General features: G+C 39.5%; 1 protein-coding gene across 1 annotated transcript in view; it reads left to right on the top strand.

The window, feature by feature from the left end:
• The window catches only part of LOC110960824 (synaptic vesicle glycoprotein 2C-like), a 66,168-nt gene that overhangs the window by 8,833 nt on the left and 32,651 nt on the right, over positions 1 to 24,684 (top strand). The window contains exons 2-3 of the mRNA XM_022208207.2: positions 5,871 to 6,785; positions 21,239 to 21,419. Of these exons, the coding sequence (XP_022063899.1) occupies positions 6,179 to 6,785; positions 21,239 to 21,419 (788 nt within the window). The 5' untranslated portion in view covers positions 5,871 to 6,178. The remainder of the gene's footprint in view (positions 1 to 5,870; positions 6,786 to 21,238; positions 21,420 to 24,684) is intronic.

The raw sequence follows: 24,684 nt of genomic DNA, 5'->3' as shown, positions 1-24,684 counted from the left end.
GTATGACTTCTTCCAACTATTACATTAATCACCAGCTAAAAGTAATCCACTTGAGTGATTTTTGAAGAAAAAGGCATCATGATTCTTTGATTCCAGCTTCACAGATGTGAATATTTTTGTGGTTTCTTCCTTCTTTCATCAGGAAACTTAATATCTTTGGGTTTTTTTTTTCGCATTTTAAAGACCAATCAACAGTTTAATCGACACTGATCATTAATCATTAGTTAGCCCTGCTTATTTTAATGTGTTAGTTTAAGCAACCAAAACATCTTGGTGAAAGCTATGGACAGCTTCTAGTACCAGCTGAAGGAGTAATTCGTCATTCTGGTAAATAAAATTATTTTTGCCAAGCGTTAGATAAGAAGCTGATGCCACTGTATAGAGTATAGAGTCAAAAGGCAAATAGATTAGGTTCAGCTCAAGCCCCAACCTCCAGAGCTGAATAAAAACAAAACAGCTAAGAAATCAAAAAGCAAAGGCTACGATTTAGAATATACTTCATGCAGCATGTTTGACCCGTAGCTTAAACTGTCAGATCAATGCTTTTAGAAATTCTTATGTCATGTTTTCATTGTACCGTATGTGGTCATGCTCCATCACATGGTTTAAACTTATTACATGGTGAATATTGACTTTACTTTAGAGATAATGTTGCAACATATAGCTGTATCTGTAAGAAAAGTTGTAATTACATACTTTCAGCCCTGCAGGAAAGTACCATAAACCGTAAATGTCCTCTTGACGTTGGCACCAAAAGCAAATCAATCCCATTAGACCTCCACATTAAAATGTCTATCTTAAAGCAGAAAAAAACATGCTTACAGCCTGGTAAAAGATACCGTGTTGGTCTCCATAGCTAATTTTCCTGTTTGTGGCAAAAGTACAGGGGTTGAATCTTTATGGAACTCGCCTGTTTAAATTGTATTAGGGCTTAAAGTTATGCATAGTTAAGGATGTGGCTGCTTTGAGTGACATGTAGGCGCTGTGTTATGGTAACCAGATTTCATTCAGCCCACCTCAGCTCCAGTAACACTACACCTCTTTGCTGTGTTGGATTAGCTGCACCACACTGAGCTTCAAAACTGCTCTTCAGGAAACCTATAGTCGAGATCCATGTGAGAGTTCATACATCTTTATATACTATATACAAATGTAAAAATGGCATGAGAGTTAGATTTTTAGTGAAGAGCGCCCAGCAGCACTGACTACTAGGAGTCTTGTCATCACTGAGAGGTTGTCAAACATTAGAAACACACATTCCAATCCTGAAACAGGACTCAGTTTACAAAAATACTGACATTAAAAAAAAATCGCTTTTACCATCAAGTTTTAACTCAGCTGACTGATTTTACTGTAGGACGTGCAGGTGCAGTGTAGAAACATTGTTCTCTTTGGCCTGGTGCGTAGATACCTTCATGGCCAGGGGGAGTTCGTGTCTCATCTGGCTGTGTACAAAGTTAGTTAGGACACTTTTCCCACTTCATTTGAATGCTGCATTGCACCAAAATCTCTCGGGCTGCTTTACGTTGCTGTGGAGCACGGCCGCTTATGTTCAAATGACAGATCCCAACTGATTTTATCTAATCCTGCAGAGCAAAGGTCAGCAGAAACACCATACATCAAGCTGCCACGGTCTATTTGGGCACTTAACCTAGTCCTAACACCTCAGTGTGAGCTTTTCATTCCAGGGACCACAGATACATATAGAAGCATACTAAGCTTAATGCACAGAAGATGGACTATCTGCCTTTTATATGTTGATGGTCACAGTCCAGTCATGTGATGCCTTGTTTCACCTTACTGCTACTGACAATGACACACTATAATACCGAATTCTACAAGAAATCAGAATCTCAAGGTCTGGGATATTTCTGCTTTGATTAATTGTCACCGTAGAAGCTGTGCTGAGCCTCATCTTACCCTTTCAGGTTTATCTGTCACTAGTGTTAGTGCTGTTGATAAGCAGATGTCACTGACTGCAGTTCTTCTCGAGACCAACACTGAAGTTAACCCACTGAGATCCAAACAGTTTCTGTTTTTTTTTTTTGTTGCTCCTGTCACAGTTTTACTTAATGTTGCCTAATTTTTCACTGCAATATAAAATCCTGCATGTATATTGAAACAGCACAACCATGGATTGATGTAGTTTGAAATTGGTCATGTTTTCTGTGCAGTATGACACATAGAAGAGAAACAATAAGTTCAATTTCTTTAACTATTTGATGTACAGCAAGTGAAAAACCCTGAAATCAACATGTACAAGATTTTACCAAGCGCTCACAGGTATTGCCAATACTGGAAAATACAAATGGTAACTGTACGTACCATAGATATTTCACAACTTACATTTTTGATTTATTTCCATACTTGTTTTCATCTTCTCTGTGTAAGCATTTCAGCCCAGTTCAAGCCAAAAACCTGTTCTTTGTTGACACATGACTGTCATATTGGAGTCACTAATGACTTCCTAGTTGTGCCAACGAATACAGAATATTTTTGTTTGTTTTTACAGAAACTGGTTAGAGCAGATACTTTATTTTCTGCACATTTTAAAATGAGACGTAAATTTTATTTAGGGATAGTGCACAATAATGAACATCTATCTAGACAGCTATAGACGTAAATAAGCTGGATGATAGCAACCTTGCTAATTTACATCTGCAGTCCCTTTTTAAGCTTAAATGTGGTTAATTTCCTCAACAGAGCAGCACGTCACAGACTGATTCTTCAAGGACTGTTGGAAAATACAAAATCCAGTGATTCATTGTGGTTTTACAGTTTCTGAATCTGATTAATGGTGAAATTCTGGTGATTTTTAAAAGACAAAATGCTTTCCACTGTATGTGTTTTGCAGATTCGGTACACTTGTACTGATTCAGTCTGAACTCTGTAATAGTGTAGTGGTGCTTTGGAGTGGGATGTGAGGATCTTAAGGTTGCTCATGTTTCTCCCGCAGCATTATTTGACCACAGTGACTGCAGGCCGCTCAGACGGCTCGGCCTGGTGTGTTGACAGATCTTAGAGGCCAATGCCAGTGTCATAGTAGAGAAATCCCTGAGGGGAGTCAGTCATACTCCTAGCCTAGAAACATAAACCAGAAATGAGTCAACCGTGACAGAAAACATGGCCACTAAAGCTGCATTTCCAAGAACCTCATATTTCTAAATGCATGATAGAAATGAATAAATAATGTCAGGTATGAATAATATTTTTTCCACTTAATCCAGTTTTATCTAACTTGGCATGGATGTGCACTGCATGTAAAAAAGGTCTTTCTGTCATATCTCATACTCTGCAAGCCTGTTACTAAGACCTCACATACACAGTACAACAGGCAGTGTAGAGCTCCGGTATAATATGATGTAGTACTCTATTTAGTAAACCTTGATTTTAATATTAATAAATAAAAAAAATTGAAAATTCAACTGCAATCAATCAAATCACAGATCAGTGCCCAACAATGTTATAGAAAGAATAGTTTGACATTTTATGAAGCATGTTTATTCATGTAAATGAAGCTACACTCAGCAACAGGTTAGCTTAGCATAAGCACTAGAAGCACGAAGAAACTAAAAGCTTGTCTTTGTCCAAAAGTAGGAAAAAAATTTTTTACGTTAGTGCCTCGAAAGCGCACTAAATATCAAATATTCTTTTTAATCAATATAGAGAAATTGCAAAAATGTCAGTGTGATTTCACAGAGCTTAGCATGGGACTTCCAGAAGTTAGCATAGCTTACTAAGCTAATTAGTCAGCTGTAGGGGATTGCAGCTGGCTGTTTTTCCCCCTATTTCCAGCTGCTATGCTAAGCTAACCAGCGAACATTTGCACAATAATTCACAGTAGTTGTCATTACTCTCAACAAGCAACCAAATTTCCACAACTGGCAATCAACTGCAAAGTTTATAGTGATGAATGTGTAACAATGTCCTTCTGGGTAGTCTTGCCACTTGGTAGCCATCTTGGCAGCCATCTTGGTAGCGCCCCAGACAGTTATTTCAGGCTAACAAGACCAGGCCGCTATGTAAGCGAATACAAAAAAAGCCAAAACTACAATTTCAGTGGCACATAGTGGGACATAAGTTTGCCACATCTTGTTTCCTGGTTCAGCTGTTACAAAGCGGTGATTGGCTGTTGTGGTGGAAGAATGGGACGTACAATCACCAACTTCAGCACGACAAAAATCTCCCTTTGATAATAATGTTTCTGGTATGAGCTGGCCGATATTAATCATTGGTGATCAGGACGATGGCAGCCGATATTTAAACAAAAATTGAAGTTTTTTAAACAGCATTTTATGGAACAATTTACTGTGATTTAGCATATTTGTTCTGCTTTAATAATTAACTTTAATTTACATATTAACCGTAAAAAAACAGGTCAAAACTGTAAATAATGTCTTCACCAAAAATTGGTATTTTTACAGTTCATATTTCATTCTTTTACAATGTTTGACCATAAAAGTACACAGTTTTTTTTTGTTGTTTTTTTACAGTACCTAAATCAGCTAAACTACCCTTATTGTCACATTACTGTACTCTACCAATTTTATCGCTTATTTTTTCCTGGCAACAATTTTTCCTTTTTTTCTTTCAATGTATACGGGACCTCTTGGTGTCGCTGGGTACCCTTCGCTGGATTTTTCAATGTTCAAGTAGTTCATTAGACCTATCAAATTCTCTGAATTTTAGGATTAGAGACTATAAGTTGGTAGTAAAATGTTCTCTGCTGCTTCTGCGCTGTTGCTACTTTTCAGGCACCAAAGAAATTTGCTTTGTAGGACATAGTTAATGCTGTGAAAGGGAGTATTTTAACCCAAACTATGATCTTTTTGTATCCAGAATGTGAGTGAAAATTAGATTTCAGTCACAAAATGAAACTAAGCCAACTGAAAAAGTAGCAAACCTTCCTTATCAGGTGCTTTTAAAATGGGAAACCCCCATACATCTCTCGACATGGAATATTAGCACTCGTGGCATTGACGCCAAAGGAGACCTTGAGTGTGTCTCTGAGATGCCAGCGGTTTTGATTAAGCTGTATTCTTTGACACTTTAGGAATGAGAACCGGTTGGAAATACTCATAAAATCTTTGAAATGAATGAGTAATAATTAAATGGAGTTCTGTTCCTGGATTGCAGTTGCTGGTTTACAAGCCTGGCTGATAACTTATGGACTTGTTGCCATCATAGTGCACAGTTTGTTTGCAATCAGTCACATTTGTTTGGCCATTTTCTTGTTTTTAATTCTAATTGAATTGTTGACTGACTTGTAAGTAGCTATATAAGTGAAAATATACCAAACTCTGAGTACAGCTGAAGCTTTGGCCCAGAAAATACCGAAAATAAAGAAGTCAACAGGTCATGCAACATTTACATCCAAATACTATAGCCCTGAAATAAATCTTGCCTTTGCAGTATTGATAACGTGTTTATGTAGACTTTGCATCAAAGCTTGTGCTGGGTTGTATTTTATTCACAGATGTCACTGGATTTATGTTGTATAGCTTTATTCACAGCTTACTGCGTTTTCAGGATGACAAAAAATAAAGCAGTTGCTTTTCACAAGACATGATGCAAGTATTTATGCTTCTCACAACCTGAAATTATTAATGGTATGTTTAGATCTTCAGTGTGAAAACTCAATGACACTGCACAATTTCTTCTCAATGAATCATTTTCTTCTTTCATCGTTTGTTATTCCCCTCTTAGTACAGCACTTCCACTTCATTAGCAGACTGCAGTCTCTGTCAGCCTCAGTGGGAAGTTGTTCTTTTGGAGTTCTTTTCAGAGTGCCAAGAAACACTGCAGTCAGGTATTTGTGACAGACACCTTTTAATCGAGCTAAACTTGTCTTTGTCTTTGTGTGCCCACAGGCTGATGGTTTCCTCTGCTGAGCCCTGACAGCACTGAGGATCCTTCCAATTTGAGATCAACTGTCTCCATTTCAGCGCTGTCTGGTTACTCCCATCCAATGGAATTAGACATCATTACTTAATCATTAGTTGCCTGGCAGCCGGCTGGCTTCTTAGTGCTGAAAAACTGCCTTAACTCTCGCTCAGTCTGGAAAGAATAAAGCAGGAGAGAATAAAAATAGGTAGTATATGTTTGTTGCACCTGGTGGAATAAAAGAGCAGTAGAGCTGAGATAACTGACATTTAGTTCCAGCTTTCCTTGTGCCAAGATGGATGAAACACAAAACAACAGGACTTCCTTGGTTAAAGGTGCCAAGGACATCGCTAAAGAAGCCAAGAGGCAAGCTTCCAAAAATTTCAGCAAAGCTGTTGATCGTGCCTCAGATGAATACTCAGCCCATCGCAGCTACAACCGCTTCCAGAACGAGGATGAAGAAGAAAACAACTACAACAATTACACTCAGCAAGATGGTCACTATGCCGGCAATGCGGCCAACGATGAGGACGGGGCCTCCAGTGATGCCACGGAGGGCCACGACGACGAAGACGAGATCTACGAGGGGGAGTACCAAGGTGTGCCTGCCTACAATGATGGGAAGCCGCGGGAGGGACAGGTGGCTCTGGGCCAGCCGGTCTCCGACAGCCTAAAGAGCCGCAAGGAGCTGGAAAATGAGAGACAGGCGGATGAGGAGGAGCTGGCCCAGCAGTACGAGCTGATCATGCAGGAGTGTGGCCACGGGAGATTCCAGTGGCAGCTCTTCTTTGTACTCGGCCTGGCCCTCATGTCGGATGGCGTGGAGGTGTTTGTAGTGGGCTTTGTCCTGCCAAGTGCTGAGACAGACATGTGTGTCCCCAACTCTGGTGCCGGATGGCTCGGTAAGGATGTGCACGACAGTGGAACACCCCTCTATTCAAATAACATGTAATACACGGAATTTTTTTTGAATTACTGTGTCAGTACAATAACTGCACCATGTTTCCACACTTTTCAGAGTAGTTCTTACACAGTTACATTACAAATACTTCTGTCTCTGACATCATACCCCTCAACCACCACACAGGGAGTCACATGTGTGGGCTAAAATACATAAATCTGAAGGCCAAATTAACATCGCTTGAAAATCACGTTTTGTTGCTCTGCGGTTGCCAGACTTCTTTCTCTGGCTGCAGTGGGGTAGAAGTGTAGTCTGAGTTGTCCCAGTTGGATGTAGTAATGGGAATACTTTTAAGAGATCTGGTTCTTATGGCTTGGCTCGCTAGAAAGAGCCAGATTTTCTGTTGCTTAAATCAGTTTCTTACCAAAAATAATTTAAAATTGTGTCAAATTAATTACTGATCTACAAAACATACGTTATATCAAATTTTTATTATTTATATGGCTTATTATACTCAACATAGACCAGATTTTTTTCCAAAAACATAAACCCATCTCAGACTGGCAAAAAGATTCAGTCTCTGATTGTATACACCACTGTTCAGAAATTTGGGATCACTTAGATAAGTCCTTATTTTTTGAAAGAAAAACTGTTTCTTTAATGAAGATAACATTAAATTAATCAGAAATACAGCCTAGACATTGTTAATGTGCTAAATGACTATTCTAGCTGGAAACAGCCTATTTTTAATGGAATATCTCCATAGGGGTACAGAGGAACATTTCCAGCAACCATCACTCCTGTGTTCTAATGCTACATTGTGTTAGCTAATGGTGTTGAAAGGCTAGTTGATGATTAGAAAACCCTTATGCAATTATGTTAGCACATGAATAAAAGTGTGTTTTCATGGAAAACATGAAATTGTCTGGGTGACCCCAAACTTTTGAGCGGTAGCGTAATATTTATAAACTTTTAACTATTTACAGTGAAAAAACAGAGCACCAACTGTCTCAGACTGTGGATTGTAGGTCTTGGTAGTTGTGGTGGTTACTGGATGTACTGTAGACATTGTAGCAGCAGCAACAGTAGACAAACTGACACTTTCATTAGTAACAGGTTCACTTGCCTGTCTTTTCTCTTCCAACTGCACTGATGGATGTACAGTTGAAATGTGCCTGTGTAGGTTATTTGTAGAGCCTGCTCAATAAGAAATTTTAACCTTGCCTACTCTACACTCTGCCTGTGTGTTATTGATGTCATTCAAATGAATCCAAATTTTGCTACGTTTCCTGTGGCTGCTCTCTCGCTCTGTCTCTCTCTCCCTCAGTACAGACGTCACATCATGTAGTTGACCAATCATGTGTAGCTTGAACAGAAGAAAAAATAGAGAGAAAAAAAAAAGCGGCTCCGTCTCCCAGGCGATAATTCACTTCAAAGAGCTGGATCTGAGAGCGGTTTCATTCACGCCCGACACGTCACTAGTTGGGTGCAGATGCTGACCAACTATGTAATATTTAATAGCTAGACTGGATATTTACTGGAGATATCCGAATTCATTCTGGATGACGCCACTTTTAGCATATGTAGAAATATTTGAAAAATGAAACTAAATTTGTGAATGTATTTTAACACACTCTTATGTTAGAAAAATATCAAATTCCCTTTAAAAAAAAATGAAGTTTGTATTATGGTTACACACTTGCCCCCCCCCAATCCTATTATAAACTATAAAAGAATACACACGGAATTATGTTGTAAAGAAGAAAAGTGTTAATCTTAAATATTAATCTACAATGCAGAAAATAATAAAAATAAATAAAAAGCACTGAATGAGAAGTTGTCCAAACTTTTGACTGGTAGTGTGTGTCTTTACAAAAATGCTGAAATATTCTGTAAAATTACCGATGCTTTTGACAGTATGCAGCATTTAGAAAATGCTTAATTTAGTTTGAGTTTAATCATTATTCCCCTTCATAAAAACAAGAATAATCAGAATAAGAAAACAAGTTTGTGTAGCACAACTCATGCACAAGGCAGTTGAAAGTGCTTCACAATGACAAAGAAATTAATTACAAAGACGATTGAAAAGGTAGGCATTAAAATCATAGAAATAAAACACAAAGCAATAAAATAGCATGAAATTTTGCAAAAAAACACACACACACACACACACACACACACAAAGCAATTCAGACAAAAAGAGATAAAATAAAATCACTTTAAGTCACTGTGCAGTGTTAAGAGAGAGACACAATGCAGTGCTACTGAAATATGGAAAGCGATGGCATAAATAGCACATCGCGCTCCACAATTTTACAAGTCATGTTTCCATTGGGGCTCATGATTTATTATTAGAGCTCATTCCAGTATGTAGAATGACAATAACAGCATACTGTTCCCCATGTTTTCTGAGGTTGAAACTTTGTCGCCCATTCAGTCAGAAATGTAGAATTTAAGTATCTATAAATGCCTGAAATCATTTTTCATGGGTTTTTAGAAACCATCTGAGCTGAAACTGACAGGAAGGCGCAGCTGAATTAGATTGCAGCGTACTTAAAGTGACAACGTAATATGATGGAACACGGAAGTGCTGGTGTGTTGGAGCTCATACCTCGATTTACCCGGTGAAAGCTAAAAGCGAATCAGCTCATCTGACATGTTCTTTTTCTGAACAGTTTAAGATTTTTGATTCCTTGCTAAGAGTCGTCGGACTGTCAAACAGTCCCTAAATATCTAGCGAAGTGAAATTAAGACTTCCAATTTTGCAAAATCCCGAGTTAATCTGGAATCCAGCTTCCAGAAGCCATAAATTCAGCTGAAAATAAAGTTTGCAGGCATGCAGAAGAATTCTGTTTGATGCAGATGGATAGAAATGCAAGCACAGATTGGCAGAAAAGATTGGGTGTTGATGGAATTAGTTCCTAGCTGGAAAGCTGCTAATGATTTGTGTTGTTAATGACATGCATGCAGAGTAGTGGTGGGTGATACTTTCAACTGTAATCTGCTTGCTTTAGGAGCTGCCAGCGGGTTGTCATGGCACCAGGTATTTGGATACATGAGTAGGAGGTGTGTTCAGCTAGATGGATCTCTCCCACTCTTTTTGAAAAGTTGCGTTTGTGTTCCACTGTGTCTGCATGTCTGAATGTGTGCGGTTATTATTATTCCCCAAAAATAGCTGCATAGCACTCGTCATTTTACTAAAGTGTCTTAATGCTTGGTGTTTAAGGAAAGTTTTAGTTAATGTACAAGGCTTCCGAGCCACAAGTCACATTTTCCTTGCTGCATTGTGATTGTGTGGTTTTGTAACTGAAAATAGAATGCTAACCTTGTTTGTTTAGGGAGCAGAGTAGTTTATTATTCACTCAGGTTTCTCCCGTATTCTGACTCATCTCTCAGTGGGAGACAGGAGGGAAATAATAGACAGAATGAGTCATCTTTACCAATTCACTCACACGCCACCTCATAAATAAAGCATGTGTGTCTACGCTCATTTGTGGATGCCTTTTAAAATAATAAACCTACACAAGAGAACTGATTGGTACTTTTACCACAGGTGCTCTATGAAGGTCAGTGACTCTTTAAGTGATAAATAAGAGCATCTTGAGTGGACATCCTGCTGGAAAGAAACAAGTGAGAGAAAATGAGATCCTGCTGCACCGTCAGATTCAGTTATAGCACAGTCGTCACTTACAGTTCATTGTGCGACTTAATGTTTGGGCTTAATACCATTATTATAGTGCATCGTTCACTCACTTTAAATGATTCATTTTTCCAAACAGCTGATGTACAGTACATACACACAGAACACAAACGGCTAAATTGACTGTATCATGAGGAAAGTTATATCTGCCATTCAAGCCACTGAGGTCATGTGACAGCTGTGGTTCAGGCTTTAAAGCCCACTAATCACAAGCACCTCCTGTCCATGTGAAGAGGTATATTATAATTGGGGCCGGGACTTTAAGGGGGATTTAATTTCAATTATTTGATTACAGAACAAATAACACACATCTCAGTTCCCTAATTTCTGGCACACCGGTAACACTGATGCACACTCCAGCCCAGTAGGTGGCGGTAATGAGCTGTGCTGAATGTGTTGGGCAGAAAGTTTTCTTTTAAAAAAACTTTACGATTGCAGCTTGGATAAAAGCATGGTTTGGTGCAATTTGTGGAACAATGAGTTTTCTTATCCCTTCAAGCTGATGGTTTCACCTCAATGCAAAACATGTTGCTGTTAGCACCAGAGCTAATGTTAGCTACAACAGTCCTTGTACCGGCAAGCATTGTAGCCACCCTATAATAGACCACTTTTCAAGACATTGAACGTGCTTGAGTTTACAAAAAGTCTTAACATGTTGAATAGAATTGCTATAATTGCACTTAGAGTTTGCAGTAATCTGTGAATGCAGTAGACAGATGAAAAATGAAGATAAATATAAATGAAATATAAACATTTTTTGTTGTTTAAGTTCACATATGTGTCTATTCATCAGTTCATTGTCAACCAAAATTTATTTGAACTGAAAGACTTTGCTTATTGATCACGATTAATTAATTACCAAGCCTCTAATTAATTAAGCTAATTTTGTAATCGCGTCCCACCACTAATTATAATGTATTAAATTGTACAATAGGCTGCTCGATACTTTCACTTACATACATAAGATACAGACCTCCATTAATGCATAGCACAAAACTGCAACGTTTGTTTGCATAAACACAACAGGCTCATAATAGTGTGTTGTATCACTTGATAATGGAGCATACTACCATCTTTGTCTCATGTCTGCCACCACCTAATTCTACCATCACCCATATATATCTGTCTCTGAAGGAGACTGAGGCCAGCAGGGACCAATGATGGCTTCTGCAAGACGGGGACCTCATGCTCAAATAACACCCCTAATCTGGACCTCACTCACAATCAGACAACCTGGGTTCTGCTCAAGGTTTCTTGCCATTTAAAGGTGGCTTTTTCTTGCCACTGTCACCTTAGGGCAGGGGTCACCAACTATATTTGCCAGAGGGCCAGAATTTTACCGGACAGTCACTTTGGGGGCCGGACCCTCAAACAAAAATTAAATAAAAATCGAATTTTGGCATAACATTATTATTTGATTTTTATTTTTTATATTTTTTTCCATTTCATTACAAAACTGAAGGCATTTTTAGCCTTTATGAGTCAGTGCTCCTATCACCTGTACCACAGTCAACCACTAGGAGTGATAGAGATATTTTGCCTCATCTCAAGTCAACTTTATTCACAGAGCACTTGAAAAAGAAACACCGCAGAAGTGACAGGAAAAGGCCTCTTAACACGGGTAAAATGGCACTCTCTAAGGCCATGAAACGAAAAGTTGATGTGGAAAACAGATCCTTTAATAATGACTGGACTGACTGCTTTAATAGTGTGGACCACATGATATTTTCTCTTTGATCCTCACAATTTTGGAATCCAGTCGCGGGCCGGATTGGACGGTTCGGCGGGCCGGATTCGGCCCACGGGCCGCCAGTTGATGATCACTGCCTTAGGGCTTGCTCTGGGAGTTCAGGTGTATGGGTTCTGAAAAGCGTCTTGAGACAATTTGAATTGTAAGTCGCGCTATATAAGTAAAATTGAATTGAAATACATCAGCTCTGGCTAGAGGTCATTAAGCATCACAGAAGTCAGTGTCATGGTGGCCTGTTGCTTGCTAAACCCTCACTATGCTCTCTGCTTGGCGATGCAAAATTGACCACCTCCTCGGGTTGGGGAAACAGTTGAAAGTTTCACCTGGTGGTCCAACCAGGTACTGCAGCCGAAGAACAGTATTTGAAGTGTTTATAATCTGAGAAAATGGCATCAGATCAGCAAATATTGAAAGACTTGGATTGGATTGGAGGCCAAAAAAAAAGAATACTTGATCAAAACATTTATAAAACTTATTATTTTAGGATGATAGTTTCAATTTTAATATTGGTAACATTTCAAATGCAGATGGTAAGTTTACAGTATGGTGGTAAAATAAGAACTTTCTCTTCCTGTAAAGTCTTTATTAAAAATAAGTAGCTAAAATTATAAACATTTCTCAATATCACCTAGGCAGCTATAGGCTTGCCTTGAAACAAGTGTTTCATATGAAATGTTTTCTGATTACATCTCAAGATGCTGACGGAAAAAGCCTGCTGGCATAGAGAGGAGTAACACTTTCTAGCAGTCTCTGGCTGAAGACATTCACTCAGTTGTACATAAACGAATAATGAAAAATGAGAGAGAAATTCAGACTCTCCATACTTTCACACCTCTGCACACTTGGCTAATCGCTGCATAAAGTGCCTGTCAGATTGTTGACTTGAGAAGATTACACGAAAATCGTCAAATGCAGCTCTCTTAATCAGATGTCAGACAGGTTAGATGGGGACAGAGTTTTAGCTGTCGACTGAATGTGTTTTTAATCATGACAACATACATATCCATCGTTTTAAATCCTATTCAAAGACAAAGCAGAAAACAGAAATTTCCCATCAAATACAGTGAGCATTTTTGTGTAGATATGAGCATCTTTATTTATCACTGATAGTAACTCATGAGACTTCCATCATATATCCAGTCATAAACTTAAAGTACAGTCAGTCTGGAAAATTCTGTAGTATTTTCCATTAGGATGCATTGAACAGAAACAAAGCACACTTTTAAATTTGGTAAAGAAGTAAATAAAGGTGTTACTTTTGTAATATATTGCAAAATATCTATTAACGTTCTCTGCAGGAGGTTTTACAAAGAAGCTTAAATACTCAAATGTGACACCTTCTGCATTTTCAATTAATGCACTTCTTTTCTATTTCCTCCAGAATAACATAATCATTGATCATTAGCATGCATAATTAGCATTTCCGTGTGTGATCTACTCCAGATGCTCTCTGCTCTTGAAAATGGCTTTCCCTGTAATATAATATAAAAGGTGAGATGCTATCCAGATACGGGATGTTCCGTCTTTTTTCTCGCAGCTCTTGTCTGTCCTCTCTGTTACCCTCCTGCTGTAATCCCCCTCTTACACTCTCCCTCAGCCTCTCTGTGTCTCACAGCCATGCCGGCGATCTGAAGATATGGGCTCGAGTTAATCTCTGCAGCATTGTGCTTCACTGCAGTTTAGCCATGGTAGACTGGCTCACGTACCTCCCCAGAGAAAGAGGGAGGGAGAGCGCTCCTTTTATACCACTTCCTATCAATGCCCTCCCCTGCCTTTCCTCCTCTGCCACATATGGCTCTAATTTGTCTGCGGGTGTTTTCCTGCGGCACAGTTAGCACTTTCACGTTGTACGGTAAAATGATGAAGCCGTGGCTGCAGGTGTAGCATACAGCGAAGACCTTAAAGGGCTACCTCTGAATCAGCGTCATCTCGGAGGAGCTTTGTGGAACTAATAATTTATAAGGTCCAACTGTTTTGTGCGTTGCGGTGACTGTACGTATACGATCACTGACAGCTGAAGTTAATCAACACGGTGTGGTGATGAATAGGCTCTGCAGCAGCTTGAGGCTAGCTGATTAAATATCCAGGGACAACAGCATTTGTGTTTCCAACCACCCCTCTGAAAAAGTGAGAGATGTCCCTTTATACCAAAACGTTAAAGATTGAAATGTGCAGTGGGGTATTGATTAGACATGGTGACATGGAGAGCAGAAACCATCTTGTGAAGTCTCTCTGTTGATATGCTGACAGTGCTGCATCAAAACTTGAGCATGCATCAAAAAGTTAAGAGGTTTTTTTCCATACAAAACAAAAGCCAGGCGTGATTTAAATTTGACCACTGCTTTCCTTAAAAGTAGTTACTTTGTGCAGAGTTACACTGCACCAAGTGCTCCTTCCACAGGCACACTTGGAACACTCCCTGGAGATCGTGTGTTTCTGACCATCTGCGACTCTTAAACTTTAATGTCATTTTAGCGCAAAGGAAAAAGTAGCAGGGACTGTGCAGTGACTCGATGGTTAGCACTATCGCCTTGCATTTAGAAGAACCCCGGTTCGCATCCTGGTATCTTTCTGCAGAGAGTTTGTTTGTTCTCCCTGTACATGCGTGGGTTTTTTCCGGTTTCCTCACACAGTCCAATCATGCTGAGGTTAATTCTAAATTTACCATAGGTGCAGATGTGAGTGTGATTGATTGTTTCTATATATAGCCATGCGATAGACTGGTGACCTGTCCAGGGTGTCCCCTGCCTTATGATTAATTCAGCTGGGATAGACTCCAACCCTCCACAACCCTAATGAGGATTAAGCGGTGTATAGATAATGGATGGATGGAAAAAGCAGCAGGAAACAGGTGTGGAGAGCAACAATTTTGTTGGTTCACCTAGAAAACTTGTGAGCGCTTTCAGCACGGTAGGAGGATGCATTATTTGACGCAATGGTGCCAAATGTTCACCCTTAGATACCTAAAGATGTTGCACTACAATTTGGCCTTGACAATCAGACTGTAGGGGACACTTTCATAGTGCCCAGCCCTGTGACTGTAAAAGGAAATAAGGAGCATGCTCTTGGTGCATCACTGATGCACCTTCAAGGCTGCAAGGCGTTTCCACTGAAGGCTGCTGTTTGGTCTCTGGACCCATCTACTATCAGCAGTGATGATTCTCTGCATGAATTCAATATTTGCTCTCTGTGTACGTTTGATGAAAAGAGTGGAAAAAACACATGCGCACCTGCAAGTGGTCAAAACAGGTCTTCCAAGAAGTATTCCAAATGTGGCAAAAGCACTGGAAGCAGTGTATCCTTAGAAGATTATTTAGATGGGGATGGTGGGACAATTTTAATCAGATATCTTGTCAGTTTTAATCAAAACTTATATGATGTCATAAGGACAGCGAGTGATCAACTTGCCTGTCAAATGACAAGAAGTGAAAAAAGCTGTTGAGGACATGTACAGCAGAAGACAGAAGTGACTATTTTTAGTAAACTCCTCCTGCTGAGCAGAATCAGCGACTATTGGTATAATTAAAACCTGAGGACTGTGCTCTGATCCCGGGGGTCTCCTCCTTCCTACCAGCCCTTGTCTGTCTCATTCCCTGCTGCAGCAAAGCTGTCAATCACCCACCATCCTCTGGGAATCCCCTCATCTGTCGGAATCCTGAAGCTCCGACTCTCAGGAAATTAGCACCGGATTGTACGGCTGTGACTGCTGTCAGTCTGCTGCGCTCTCCTCTCATCCATGCCAAGACACTGCGAGAGAAAACAGAGCAGAAAGGTGTCGAGAGAGAATTACACCTACACATAAGAGCCAATTACTATAGAAAAAAGCAGCATGTGTGAAAGAATCCCTGTGGGTACCATTAAAAGAGAATATAGACTGTCTACTGTTGCTTAAAAAGATTACCACTTCAGTTCAGGTGAACTCAGGACAGCTAAGATTTGCTTTGTCCTTTGGATGATTTACTCTTACTGTACAGAAAATAAGTAAAATCACTCACATAACTATTCTTTTACATGTTAATCCTTTTAAAAGTCCAAAACTGTAAATAATGTGTGCACTTTTTGCACTATGGGCTGCACAGTGGCTTGGTGGTTAGCACTTTTGCCTTGCAGCTAGAAGGCTTGAGCATGAGGATTACTCTGTGTATAGCTAAAGGATGGATGGACTATTTGTACTGAATGTGCACCGCCTGCACCAGAAACAACTGGCTTCTTTTGTTCACTGTGTTCATGTACTGTTATCCATATCTGTGGTCCTATTCTTGTTAAGCAGCATGTGCTGTTTTCTTTTTTGACTTTTTGTGTCATATGATGACTGCAGTTTTGAGGTTTTTTTTTTTCTGGTGGTAGACATTATATTATAAAAAAGAAAAAGAAAATCTAGCAGCAGCAGTGCCAGAAAAAAACAAAAAATTAGTAAATACTGTAATGTTTAAATAGTGTGAAACCCAGTAAAGATGATGGCAAATATCTGAAAAATAATGGTATTTTTTTAGTTGAACATCCACCTATTATCTATTACCCTGCCTAAACCTCATTAGGGTTGTAGGCGGGCTGGAGTCTATCCCAACTGACTTAAGGCAAAGGCAGAGGACACCCTGGACAGGTCACCAGTCTGTCACAGAGGCAAACAAACAAGTACTCTCAAATTCACACCTACGGAGAGTTTGGAGTTGCCAATTAACCTCAGCATGTCGGAGGAAGCCGGAGTACCAGGAGAAAACCCACGCATGCACAGGGAAAACATGCAAACTCCATGCAGAAACTCTGGGAAAGCCAGGACATGAACTGGGGATCTTGTAGCTGCAAGACGAAAGTGCTACCCACCAAGCCACTGTGCAGACTTTAGTTGAACATGCAAATGAAAAATTATTTTTGTGATTTTACTTTTATCAGTAATTTAACAAAAAGTGAAAATCTTTCAACTAAAGCTTAAAAATAAATATTTTTCAGTTCTTAATAAACCAAATTTCCAAACATCCGTAACATAATGATGTAAATGCTGTAAAGATAGTATTATTTGATTGTCTAAACTTTTAAAGGAACTCTTTTAAATACAGATTTTTGATGTGGACATTATTACTCCGCCAAGGAACGTCAGAGTAATGTGGTGATCGGTGTTCGTTTGTCTGTCCGTTTGTCTGTTATCTGTTAGCAACATTACTCAAAAACAGACAAATGAATTTGGATGAAATTTTCAGGGAAGGTCAGAAATGACACAAGGACCAACTAATTACATTTTGGCAGTGATGTGGCTTGTAGTCTCGATCCATGGATATGTTGAAGATTTCTGTATCATTTCGAGATAGCGGCATGACGTCACTGTAACCATGACAACAAGTGAACACTACATCAGTTGCCCGCTGATCACATGATTGTGATCCTACTACAAATGCACCACTGCAGACTTATTGGAACTTATCCGTTGGAGATGATACAAGGAACAACTGATTAAGTTGTGGAGTTTCTTTCCAAATCCCATAAATTCTGCTACATATTTAGGTCACGCGATTCGGTATCCGTACATAACACACACATGCATAACACACGACTGTGCTCAGTGCAAGGTCATTTTGTTTGTGTGTACATCTATATTAAGTGGCCACATTCTGCGATGCCATGATTTCTGTCACAAATGTTTTCCAGATTTCAGCTGTCGGAAATGATATGATGACAGAGCTGCCTTGACAGAGTCCTGCGCTCTCTGAGTGCTTTTCTTATTTTAAGTTTTGGCCCATATTTTTTATGGTAAACATGAATTATTCCTGTTTTCTGTGATTTACCAGTCATTATCTGCAATTTAACAAAACAGGTCAACTTTGTGGAATAACAGTAAAGTGTTAAAAAAAAACGCAGAGTAGATTTTAAGTTGTTTGCTTGGCTTCCTGCATGAGACAAACACTTCAACAAAACTACCGTCCTCGTGCTCCACTGACTTTAACTGACCCTTTCTAATTTACGTAAAAGCCCTTAAGGTCTGACCTGAGTTTGAACCCAGCAGGAAATCACAAATCCAATTTCAGAAAGATTCCTACTGTGCCTCAGATGTCCCATCACCATCAGCACCCTCCCCCTTTATTACTGATACGAACCCAGTGTGAGCGCAGCCATAAAACAAATGAGCTAGTGTTCTCAGATAGCATCTTCTTCAGTACACGCGTTCAGATGTCGCTACACAAATCAAAAGATGTCACCAGTTTGTGCGAAATGCCGCCGTTTTGATATTCAGTTTGATATTTGTGAGCCAGCTGGAGTGTGGCCTCCTCTTTATGTCCTGCTGCCTATAGGAGAGCCCTCGCTGCTGCGGCGCTGCAAAGATCCAGCGGCTGTCACCTGTAATGAATCACCAGCTCTCAGCATCATGTCTGCGCAGCTTGATAAGGCCCTCTACTTTCGGCGTATCTGTCCCATCACTGCAAACACAGGGAGCGGCGGGGAAAAAAAAGAAAGAAAAAGCTTCCTTTCCTCTCGCTGCTTTCTTTTTGCTGCTGCCTCGTCAAACAATTGCATCTCCCCTTCCACACGCATTAGCATTTTTATTAGCACATAGAGAGTAAGGTGGATTATTTACTGGCCTGACAACCCTCAAACCTCTCCACCAGTACCCTTTCCTTTATGCTCCTGGGTATAGGAAGAGAAATGACCTCAGTTTCCTGCGGGTAAGCAGCAGTAAGAGACAAATGTGCAGATTTAAAAGTGGGGCTGTTAGGTCAACTACTGCTCTGTTTCCCCCACAGTCACTTTAAGGAATATCAGTCACCGGACGGTCGTTTCACTCAGAGAAAATTAAACTGGAGTCAAGTCTTTATTACACCACAATAGATATTTGGTTTGCAGCTACCAAACGCGTGTCAAATGACCATATTAGAAACCAGTCAGTAGATAAATTAAATGCAATGTGTGTTATTGTGAGTGTGCAGCTGCTGTAACTTTATCTGTCTGATCACGTAATGTGCTAACTGAATGTTTGTTATGTGATACTGATCCTGAGTACATGAGCCCAGATATACTGAGGACCAGTTCAGCGAGGCAGGTCAGTGCCGTCAAAACAAAGTGGAGCTGATCTACAGTGTTGTGGACCGGTCTCACAGAGTTGCATTGCTGTCGAGCTCTGAGCCAAGTTCATCTAATCGATCCCGGCTGTGCTATTTATATAGACTAACATCTTATGAGACCACTCAGCGTTCTGTCGATACCCGGGAAACAACAGAACCACTTCCAGGCTGAGCTCAGTTACTCCACTGATGCACTTGGAAAGCTTTTCTTAATTCTTGCAGACCCCTGCAGTGTGAACACACGGATACCTGCAATGCCACAAGGTGTCACAGAATTATCACTTGACTCTGCAGCTGCCCTCTGCTTTTCACTCTCTGTTTCAGTTTTATGGCTCAGTTTCCCTGATTATCACATTTAGAGCTGCAGCTGCTTCCAGCACAAACAAACTCACTGTACACTGTGTACCTGCACAGCAGCGGATGGATGAGACAGAATGAGCAGCTTTCTGCTGAAGCGAGTGGACAGGGGCTGAACAATTATTTGGTCTGTTATCGAAATCGCAACATGGCCAAGTTCAGCGTCCAGATCGCAGGAGCTGCAATGTGTTCGATGAATTTCAATGTGTCGCAGCGTCCAATTATAAATGAACCACTGTATATAAATAGGCTTGCAAATTATATTGTCTAGATCAGAGGTGTCAAACATATGGCCCGCGGGCCAAAACTGGCCGTCAGAGGGTCCAATCCGGCCCACTTGATGACTTTGTAGAGTGTAAAAAATTACAGAGGAGGCTAATTGTAAATTTGTAAAACTAAATTTTAAATAAATACAAGACATGTTTTTTTGTACATTTTCTGTTAAGATTTGTATTTACAGCTTATACTATTTAGTTATTTTTGATTCTCATTTAGTATTCTTCTTTATTTTGTATGTTTAAAAGGGGGAAAGTCGTCCAGAATTTCATTGTACTCTGTGTATAATGACAATGAAGCTATCTTATCTTATCAAGATAGTTCAGTAAATGTGAACATTGTCAGAATGCACTTTATTTGCACTAAAACAAAGGGAAAATCTGGAGTTGTGGTTCTTTTTATGCAGTGATTTTACTAGTCTGGCCCTCTTGAGATCAAACTGGGTTACATGTGGCCTCTGAACGAAAATGACTGTTTTACACCCCCTGTCAAAAGTTTTAGGACACTGTCTCATTCAAATAAAGTAGAACCTGTCCGACAACTTTTGACAGGGGGTGTATTTCATCACATGGATGTGATCAGGGCAGGACTCTGATCATACATGTAAAGTTTGAGGCAGATTGGAGCATGTTCAGGGCATTTACACAGCATTTGAAATTTCATGGCAAAGGATCAAAATTCCAGAGGCTGCCACAGACACGCCCTTTGACTTTGGAAAAAGATTTTAATAACTTTGGATCATTAAGGCCTCCTGTATGTACTGGCTGAATTTGAGGTGAATTGGAGTTTCCCCCTAGGAGGAGTTCACTCTAGAAAAAAATGAAAAATGGGCAAAATCTGGCATTCAAAATAGCTCACTTCCTGTTGGGTTTGGAATGTGGCTGTCATTGACTTTTTTGTTCACCCTGATGTGCTGCATTTGTGTGCCAAATTTGGTAGATACACCCCCTGTCAAAAGTTGTAGGACAGGTTCTACTTTATTTGAATGAGAAAGTGTCCTAAAACTTTTGACAGGGGGTGTACATTGGGTGTTTCTGTTAGAGACTTAGTAGGAAGCAAATACTGGGTGGTACATTATGGGATTTAAATATCAGTATGGATTGTAAGTGAACACTCAGTCAGATTTGGTGCAGTGAGTTCACTTTTCTAGTTGAATGTTATATACTGGTTGTGTTGCAGGAATGCATGAATGACGACGAGCACAAACTGTCTCCATCTTTCTGAAGTGTGAAATGTGTTTTATTCACTCAGCAGTTTCACTAACAAACATCCAGATGGCTGTGATCACTTACAGCTCTCTCCTCCCCGTTTCTCTCCAGGTAGCATTGTGTATCTGGGGATGATGTTTGGAGCCTTTTTTTGGGGCGGCCTGTCAGACAAGGTGGGCCGCAGACAGTGCCTGCTCATATCCATGTCTGTCAACGGCTTCTTCGCCTTCCTTTCCTCCTTTGTCCAAGGCTACAGTATGTTCCTTTTCTGCCGCATGGTGTCTGGCTTTGGGTGAGTTCACTTATTTTCATCTCTTTAGTACTTTTCTGCTTCACCTTTCTCAATAGCCATGTTCTACAATGTATTTTTATGTGCACTTTTATATATCCCATTAGAAGAAATTAATGGAAATAACAAGATTTGAAAAGCTTTCTAAGATTCGCAATTTTAAAAAATAAGGTTTGAAACACCTTCTCTGAATAAATTGTGAACATTTAACCCCCTGAACACAAAAACTCACCTGTGGGTTTGGAAAACGAGTTCTTTTTTTAAAAAAATCACCAAAATAGTATCATTTATCAGAACCAGAGACTGAAAATACAAGCAAGTGAAGATTCACCTAAAGATTTTTTCCAAAATTAATTATCGAAGAAACTTTTGTTTTCATATTTTTTCATTTATTTGTATGGGTTTTTAATTTGTATTTTTTTAGTCTTGACCTTTTAACTTTTTAAACTGCAAAAAAGACATTTTGAACTTTTTTTTATCACTAAAATAGCATCATTTATCAGAGGCAGAGACTTGTCAGAATTGTCAGATTTTTAGCTTTGAAGTGGTTCTTGAAGTACTCATCTGTAAAGTGCTGTTCCATCAAAAAACTTAACCAAATCTAAGCTTAAAATTATGATATTTCATGAAAAAATCACATGTGGGCATTTGGAAAAATGCTGATTCCATTTTTTCCCCCATTTTTCAATTCAAAGTTTTCCAAAATAAATGATCAAAGAAATTCCACTTTTGTTTTTTGAGGTTTTTGTTTGTTTGTTTATGTCTTTTTTTAATTTATTCATTTATTTTATATTTTCGGATTTATGACATTCTAACTTTTTCACACTGCAAAAAAGACATTTTGAAAAATTAACTCAGTCAGTGTAAATGTGACATGAGCAGAAACAACAAAAAACTGCCTTCATTTCTAGCTGACATGAAAGAACAATTACATGAATGAATGATGAAAAACCATTCCTGAAGACTTGCCTTAATTTTTGTCCCCTGGATGGACAAAATTTGTTTGTCTCTTCATCTTCTTTGAGGTTTTTTTAACAGCTGGCAAACAACTGGTTTTGTTTCTGGCTTTTAATACCCTGTTTATTTCAGCTAATGCACCTTGTATCACCACCTCCCTGTTTATTAGCTTCAAAACACTTAATGGGAAAAACTGATATTTTAGGAATTTGCGTCAAATTCACTTGACAATCACATGGAAACAAGACTCTTGTGTTTGAGAGACTGAAGCCTCATGGAGGGTTTTCCCGTCTGAATCCAGCCCGCTCTGTCCTCCCACCTCTACTGTCTCCCCTCCTCCAAAGTCAAAGCGCATGACAAGAGGTTATTCTAACTGCCTGGCAGCCGCCCATCCTCATCCCCTGAGTGGGGGGAAAAAGAACAAAGCAAAACAGAAACGTTTGCAGAAACGAGCGAAGCACAGTAAATGAACATCTGCGCGCCTCAGCGTGGTCTGCTTGGTTGCCCACATCCTTGATAAATGACACGTTCTCCCATCTCACTCAGCTGACATCCTGCTATGTGAACCTTTAGCTCCAGTGGTGGGGGCTGAAGCTGGTGCAGGTCTGTGGTGAGGTCCAAATGTAAATTCAAATCTGACAGTGGGCCATCGGGGGCCTGAGGTTTAGAACACGTCATCTGCACGGGAGACAGCTGTCAAAACCGAGAAAAAGTCAAAAATATATGTTTATTTTCATCCACTGTATTAGTGTAACGAGTACGTGTCTCCATGTAATCCATGACAACATGCAGGGTCAGCCTGTTGCCAATAGTACCTGAGTTACTCTCAGCTCACTTACATTTAATTACAGCTGTATAAGCAACTAGTAAGCCTCTCATTGCAGCTTAGTCTTAGAAACAGCTTCTACCTTAATGGATTTCAATTTTTAATTAGCATCCGTGCCTTTTATTTCATCGCTTAATTCTCAATCTGCATGCAGAAGCAAGTTTATTGTGCAGGAAGATATTCATAATTGCACACACACCTTTGGGGATAAAGAATATCACAGTGGAAATGTGCATAAACAAACAGATGTGTACTGTTCGAAGCTGCGGTGGCATTTTCTAAGGGGATCGCACAGTTTTCCATCTTTTTTACATCATCAGTCTGTGAGAAATACAATCCGGTGCTGAGTGTTGTCGCAGCTCAACTAGATACTGTTTGTTTCATTAAGCTTTTCCTTACCTCATTAGCTTTGCTACCATAAGCCATCTAAAGAAATAGCAAGAGAGAGAAAAAAGAGATTCAAAGTGCCATTCTGACAGATCACACAGACCAAGGTTCAGTGATCTTCTTGACACCTTCAATGCAAGAGGTCATCATAATGTCATTTTAGAGTAATCATCCTTAGCATATGTTTTATTTCATTCATAATTTATTTATTTTTTGTCGTTGCAATTTTGGACTACATTGAGAAAAAAAGCCTCATTAGCTTTGATTGGTTTTAACCTGCTACATTAAGATGTATTGGACTGTGTAATATTGATATCTTTGTTGAGAAACAGGAAAAACATGGCCTCACAGACTGCTTTGATGTTTGTTATGCCCTCCTGTAGTAAGAAATCAAATTGTCTCAGCTTGCTGATGTAGCCACTTGTTCTACAGCACAGATCACGACTTTAGAGGAAGAGAAACAGAATAATTTTAGAAAAATTATTATTATATGTGAAATACTTTTTTATTAGCCCCCTTAAGAACTGACCTTTTTATTGAGCCAAAGCACAAACCACTGTTGTCCAGTCATGTTCTTGAACTTGGTAATGCTCACAGCTTGTAATCAATCAAAGGTCAAAGATTTTTATGGTCATTTTCACTGTGCATTTTCACACACGGGAATGAAATTTCATTTCTTGATGAGCGACTGCAGTGCAAAAGAATCATCAATAAATAGTATGCATCATATTAAAAATATAAACATCATAATAAACTAATAAATAGCAATTAAATCTGGCAAAAAACAATTCAATCTCTCTATCTAGACAGGTGACTAGCTGTCCGTGGTGGGTGTGTGTGTGTGTGGGGGGGGGAGGATGGGTCCATTAATAAGTCTTACATCTTGGGGAAAGAAGCTATTCAGCTCCCTGCTAGTTTTGCAGTTAATGCTGCTGTATCTCCTCCCTAATGGCAAAAGGGAGAAGATGTGGTGGGAGGGGTGAAGCAGGGCCATGATGACCATCAAGTTAAAACTGAGGGTTGTCATACATTTTCCATACAGTATAAAAATGTCCTTAAGGATTTGAGCTATCACTTGAGAAAGCATCATGCTACCAA

The sequence above is a fragment of the Acanthochromis polyacanthus genome, chromosome 18, assembly GCF_021347895.1.
Source record: "Acanthochromis polyacanthus isolate Apoly-LR-REF ecotype Palm Island chromosome 18, KAUST_Apoly_ChrSc, whole genome shotgun sequence".
NCBI lineage: Eukaryota > Metazoa > Chordata > Actinopteri > Pomacentridae > Acanthochromis > Acanthochromis polyacanthus.
The sequence above is the reverse complement of the archived record's forward strand: the minus strand, read 5'-3'. Positions and strand labels throughout refer to the sequence as shown.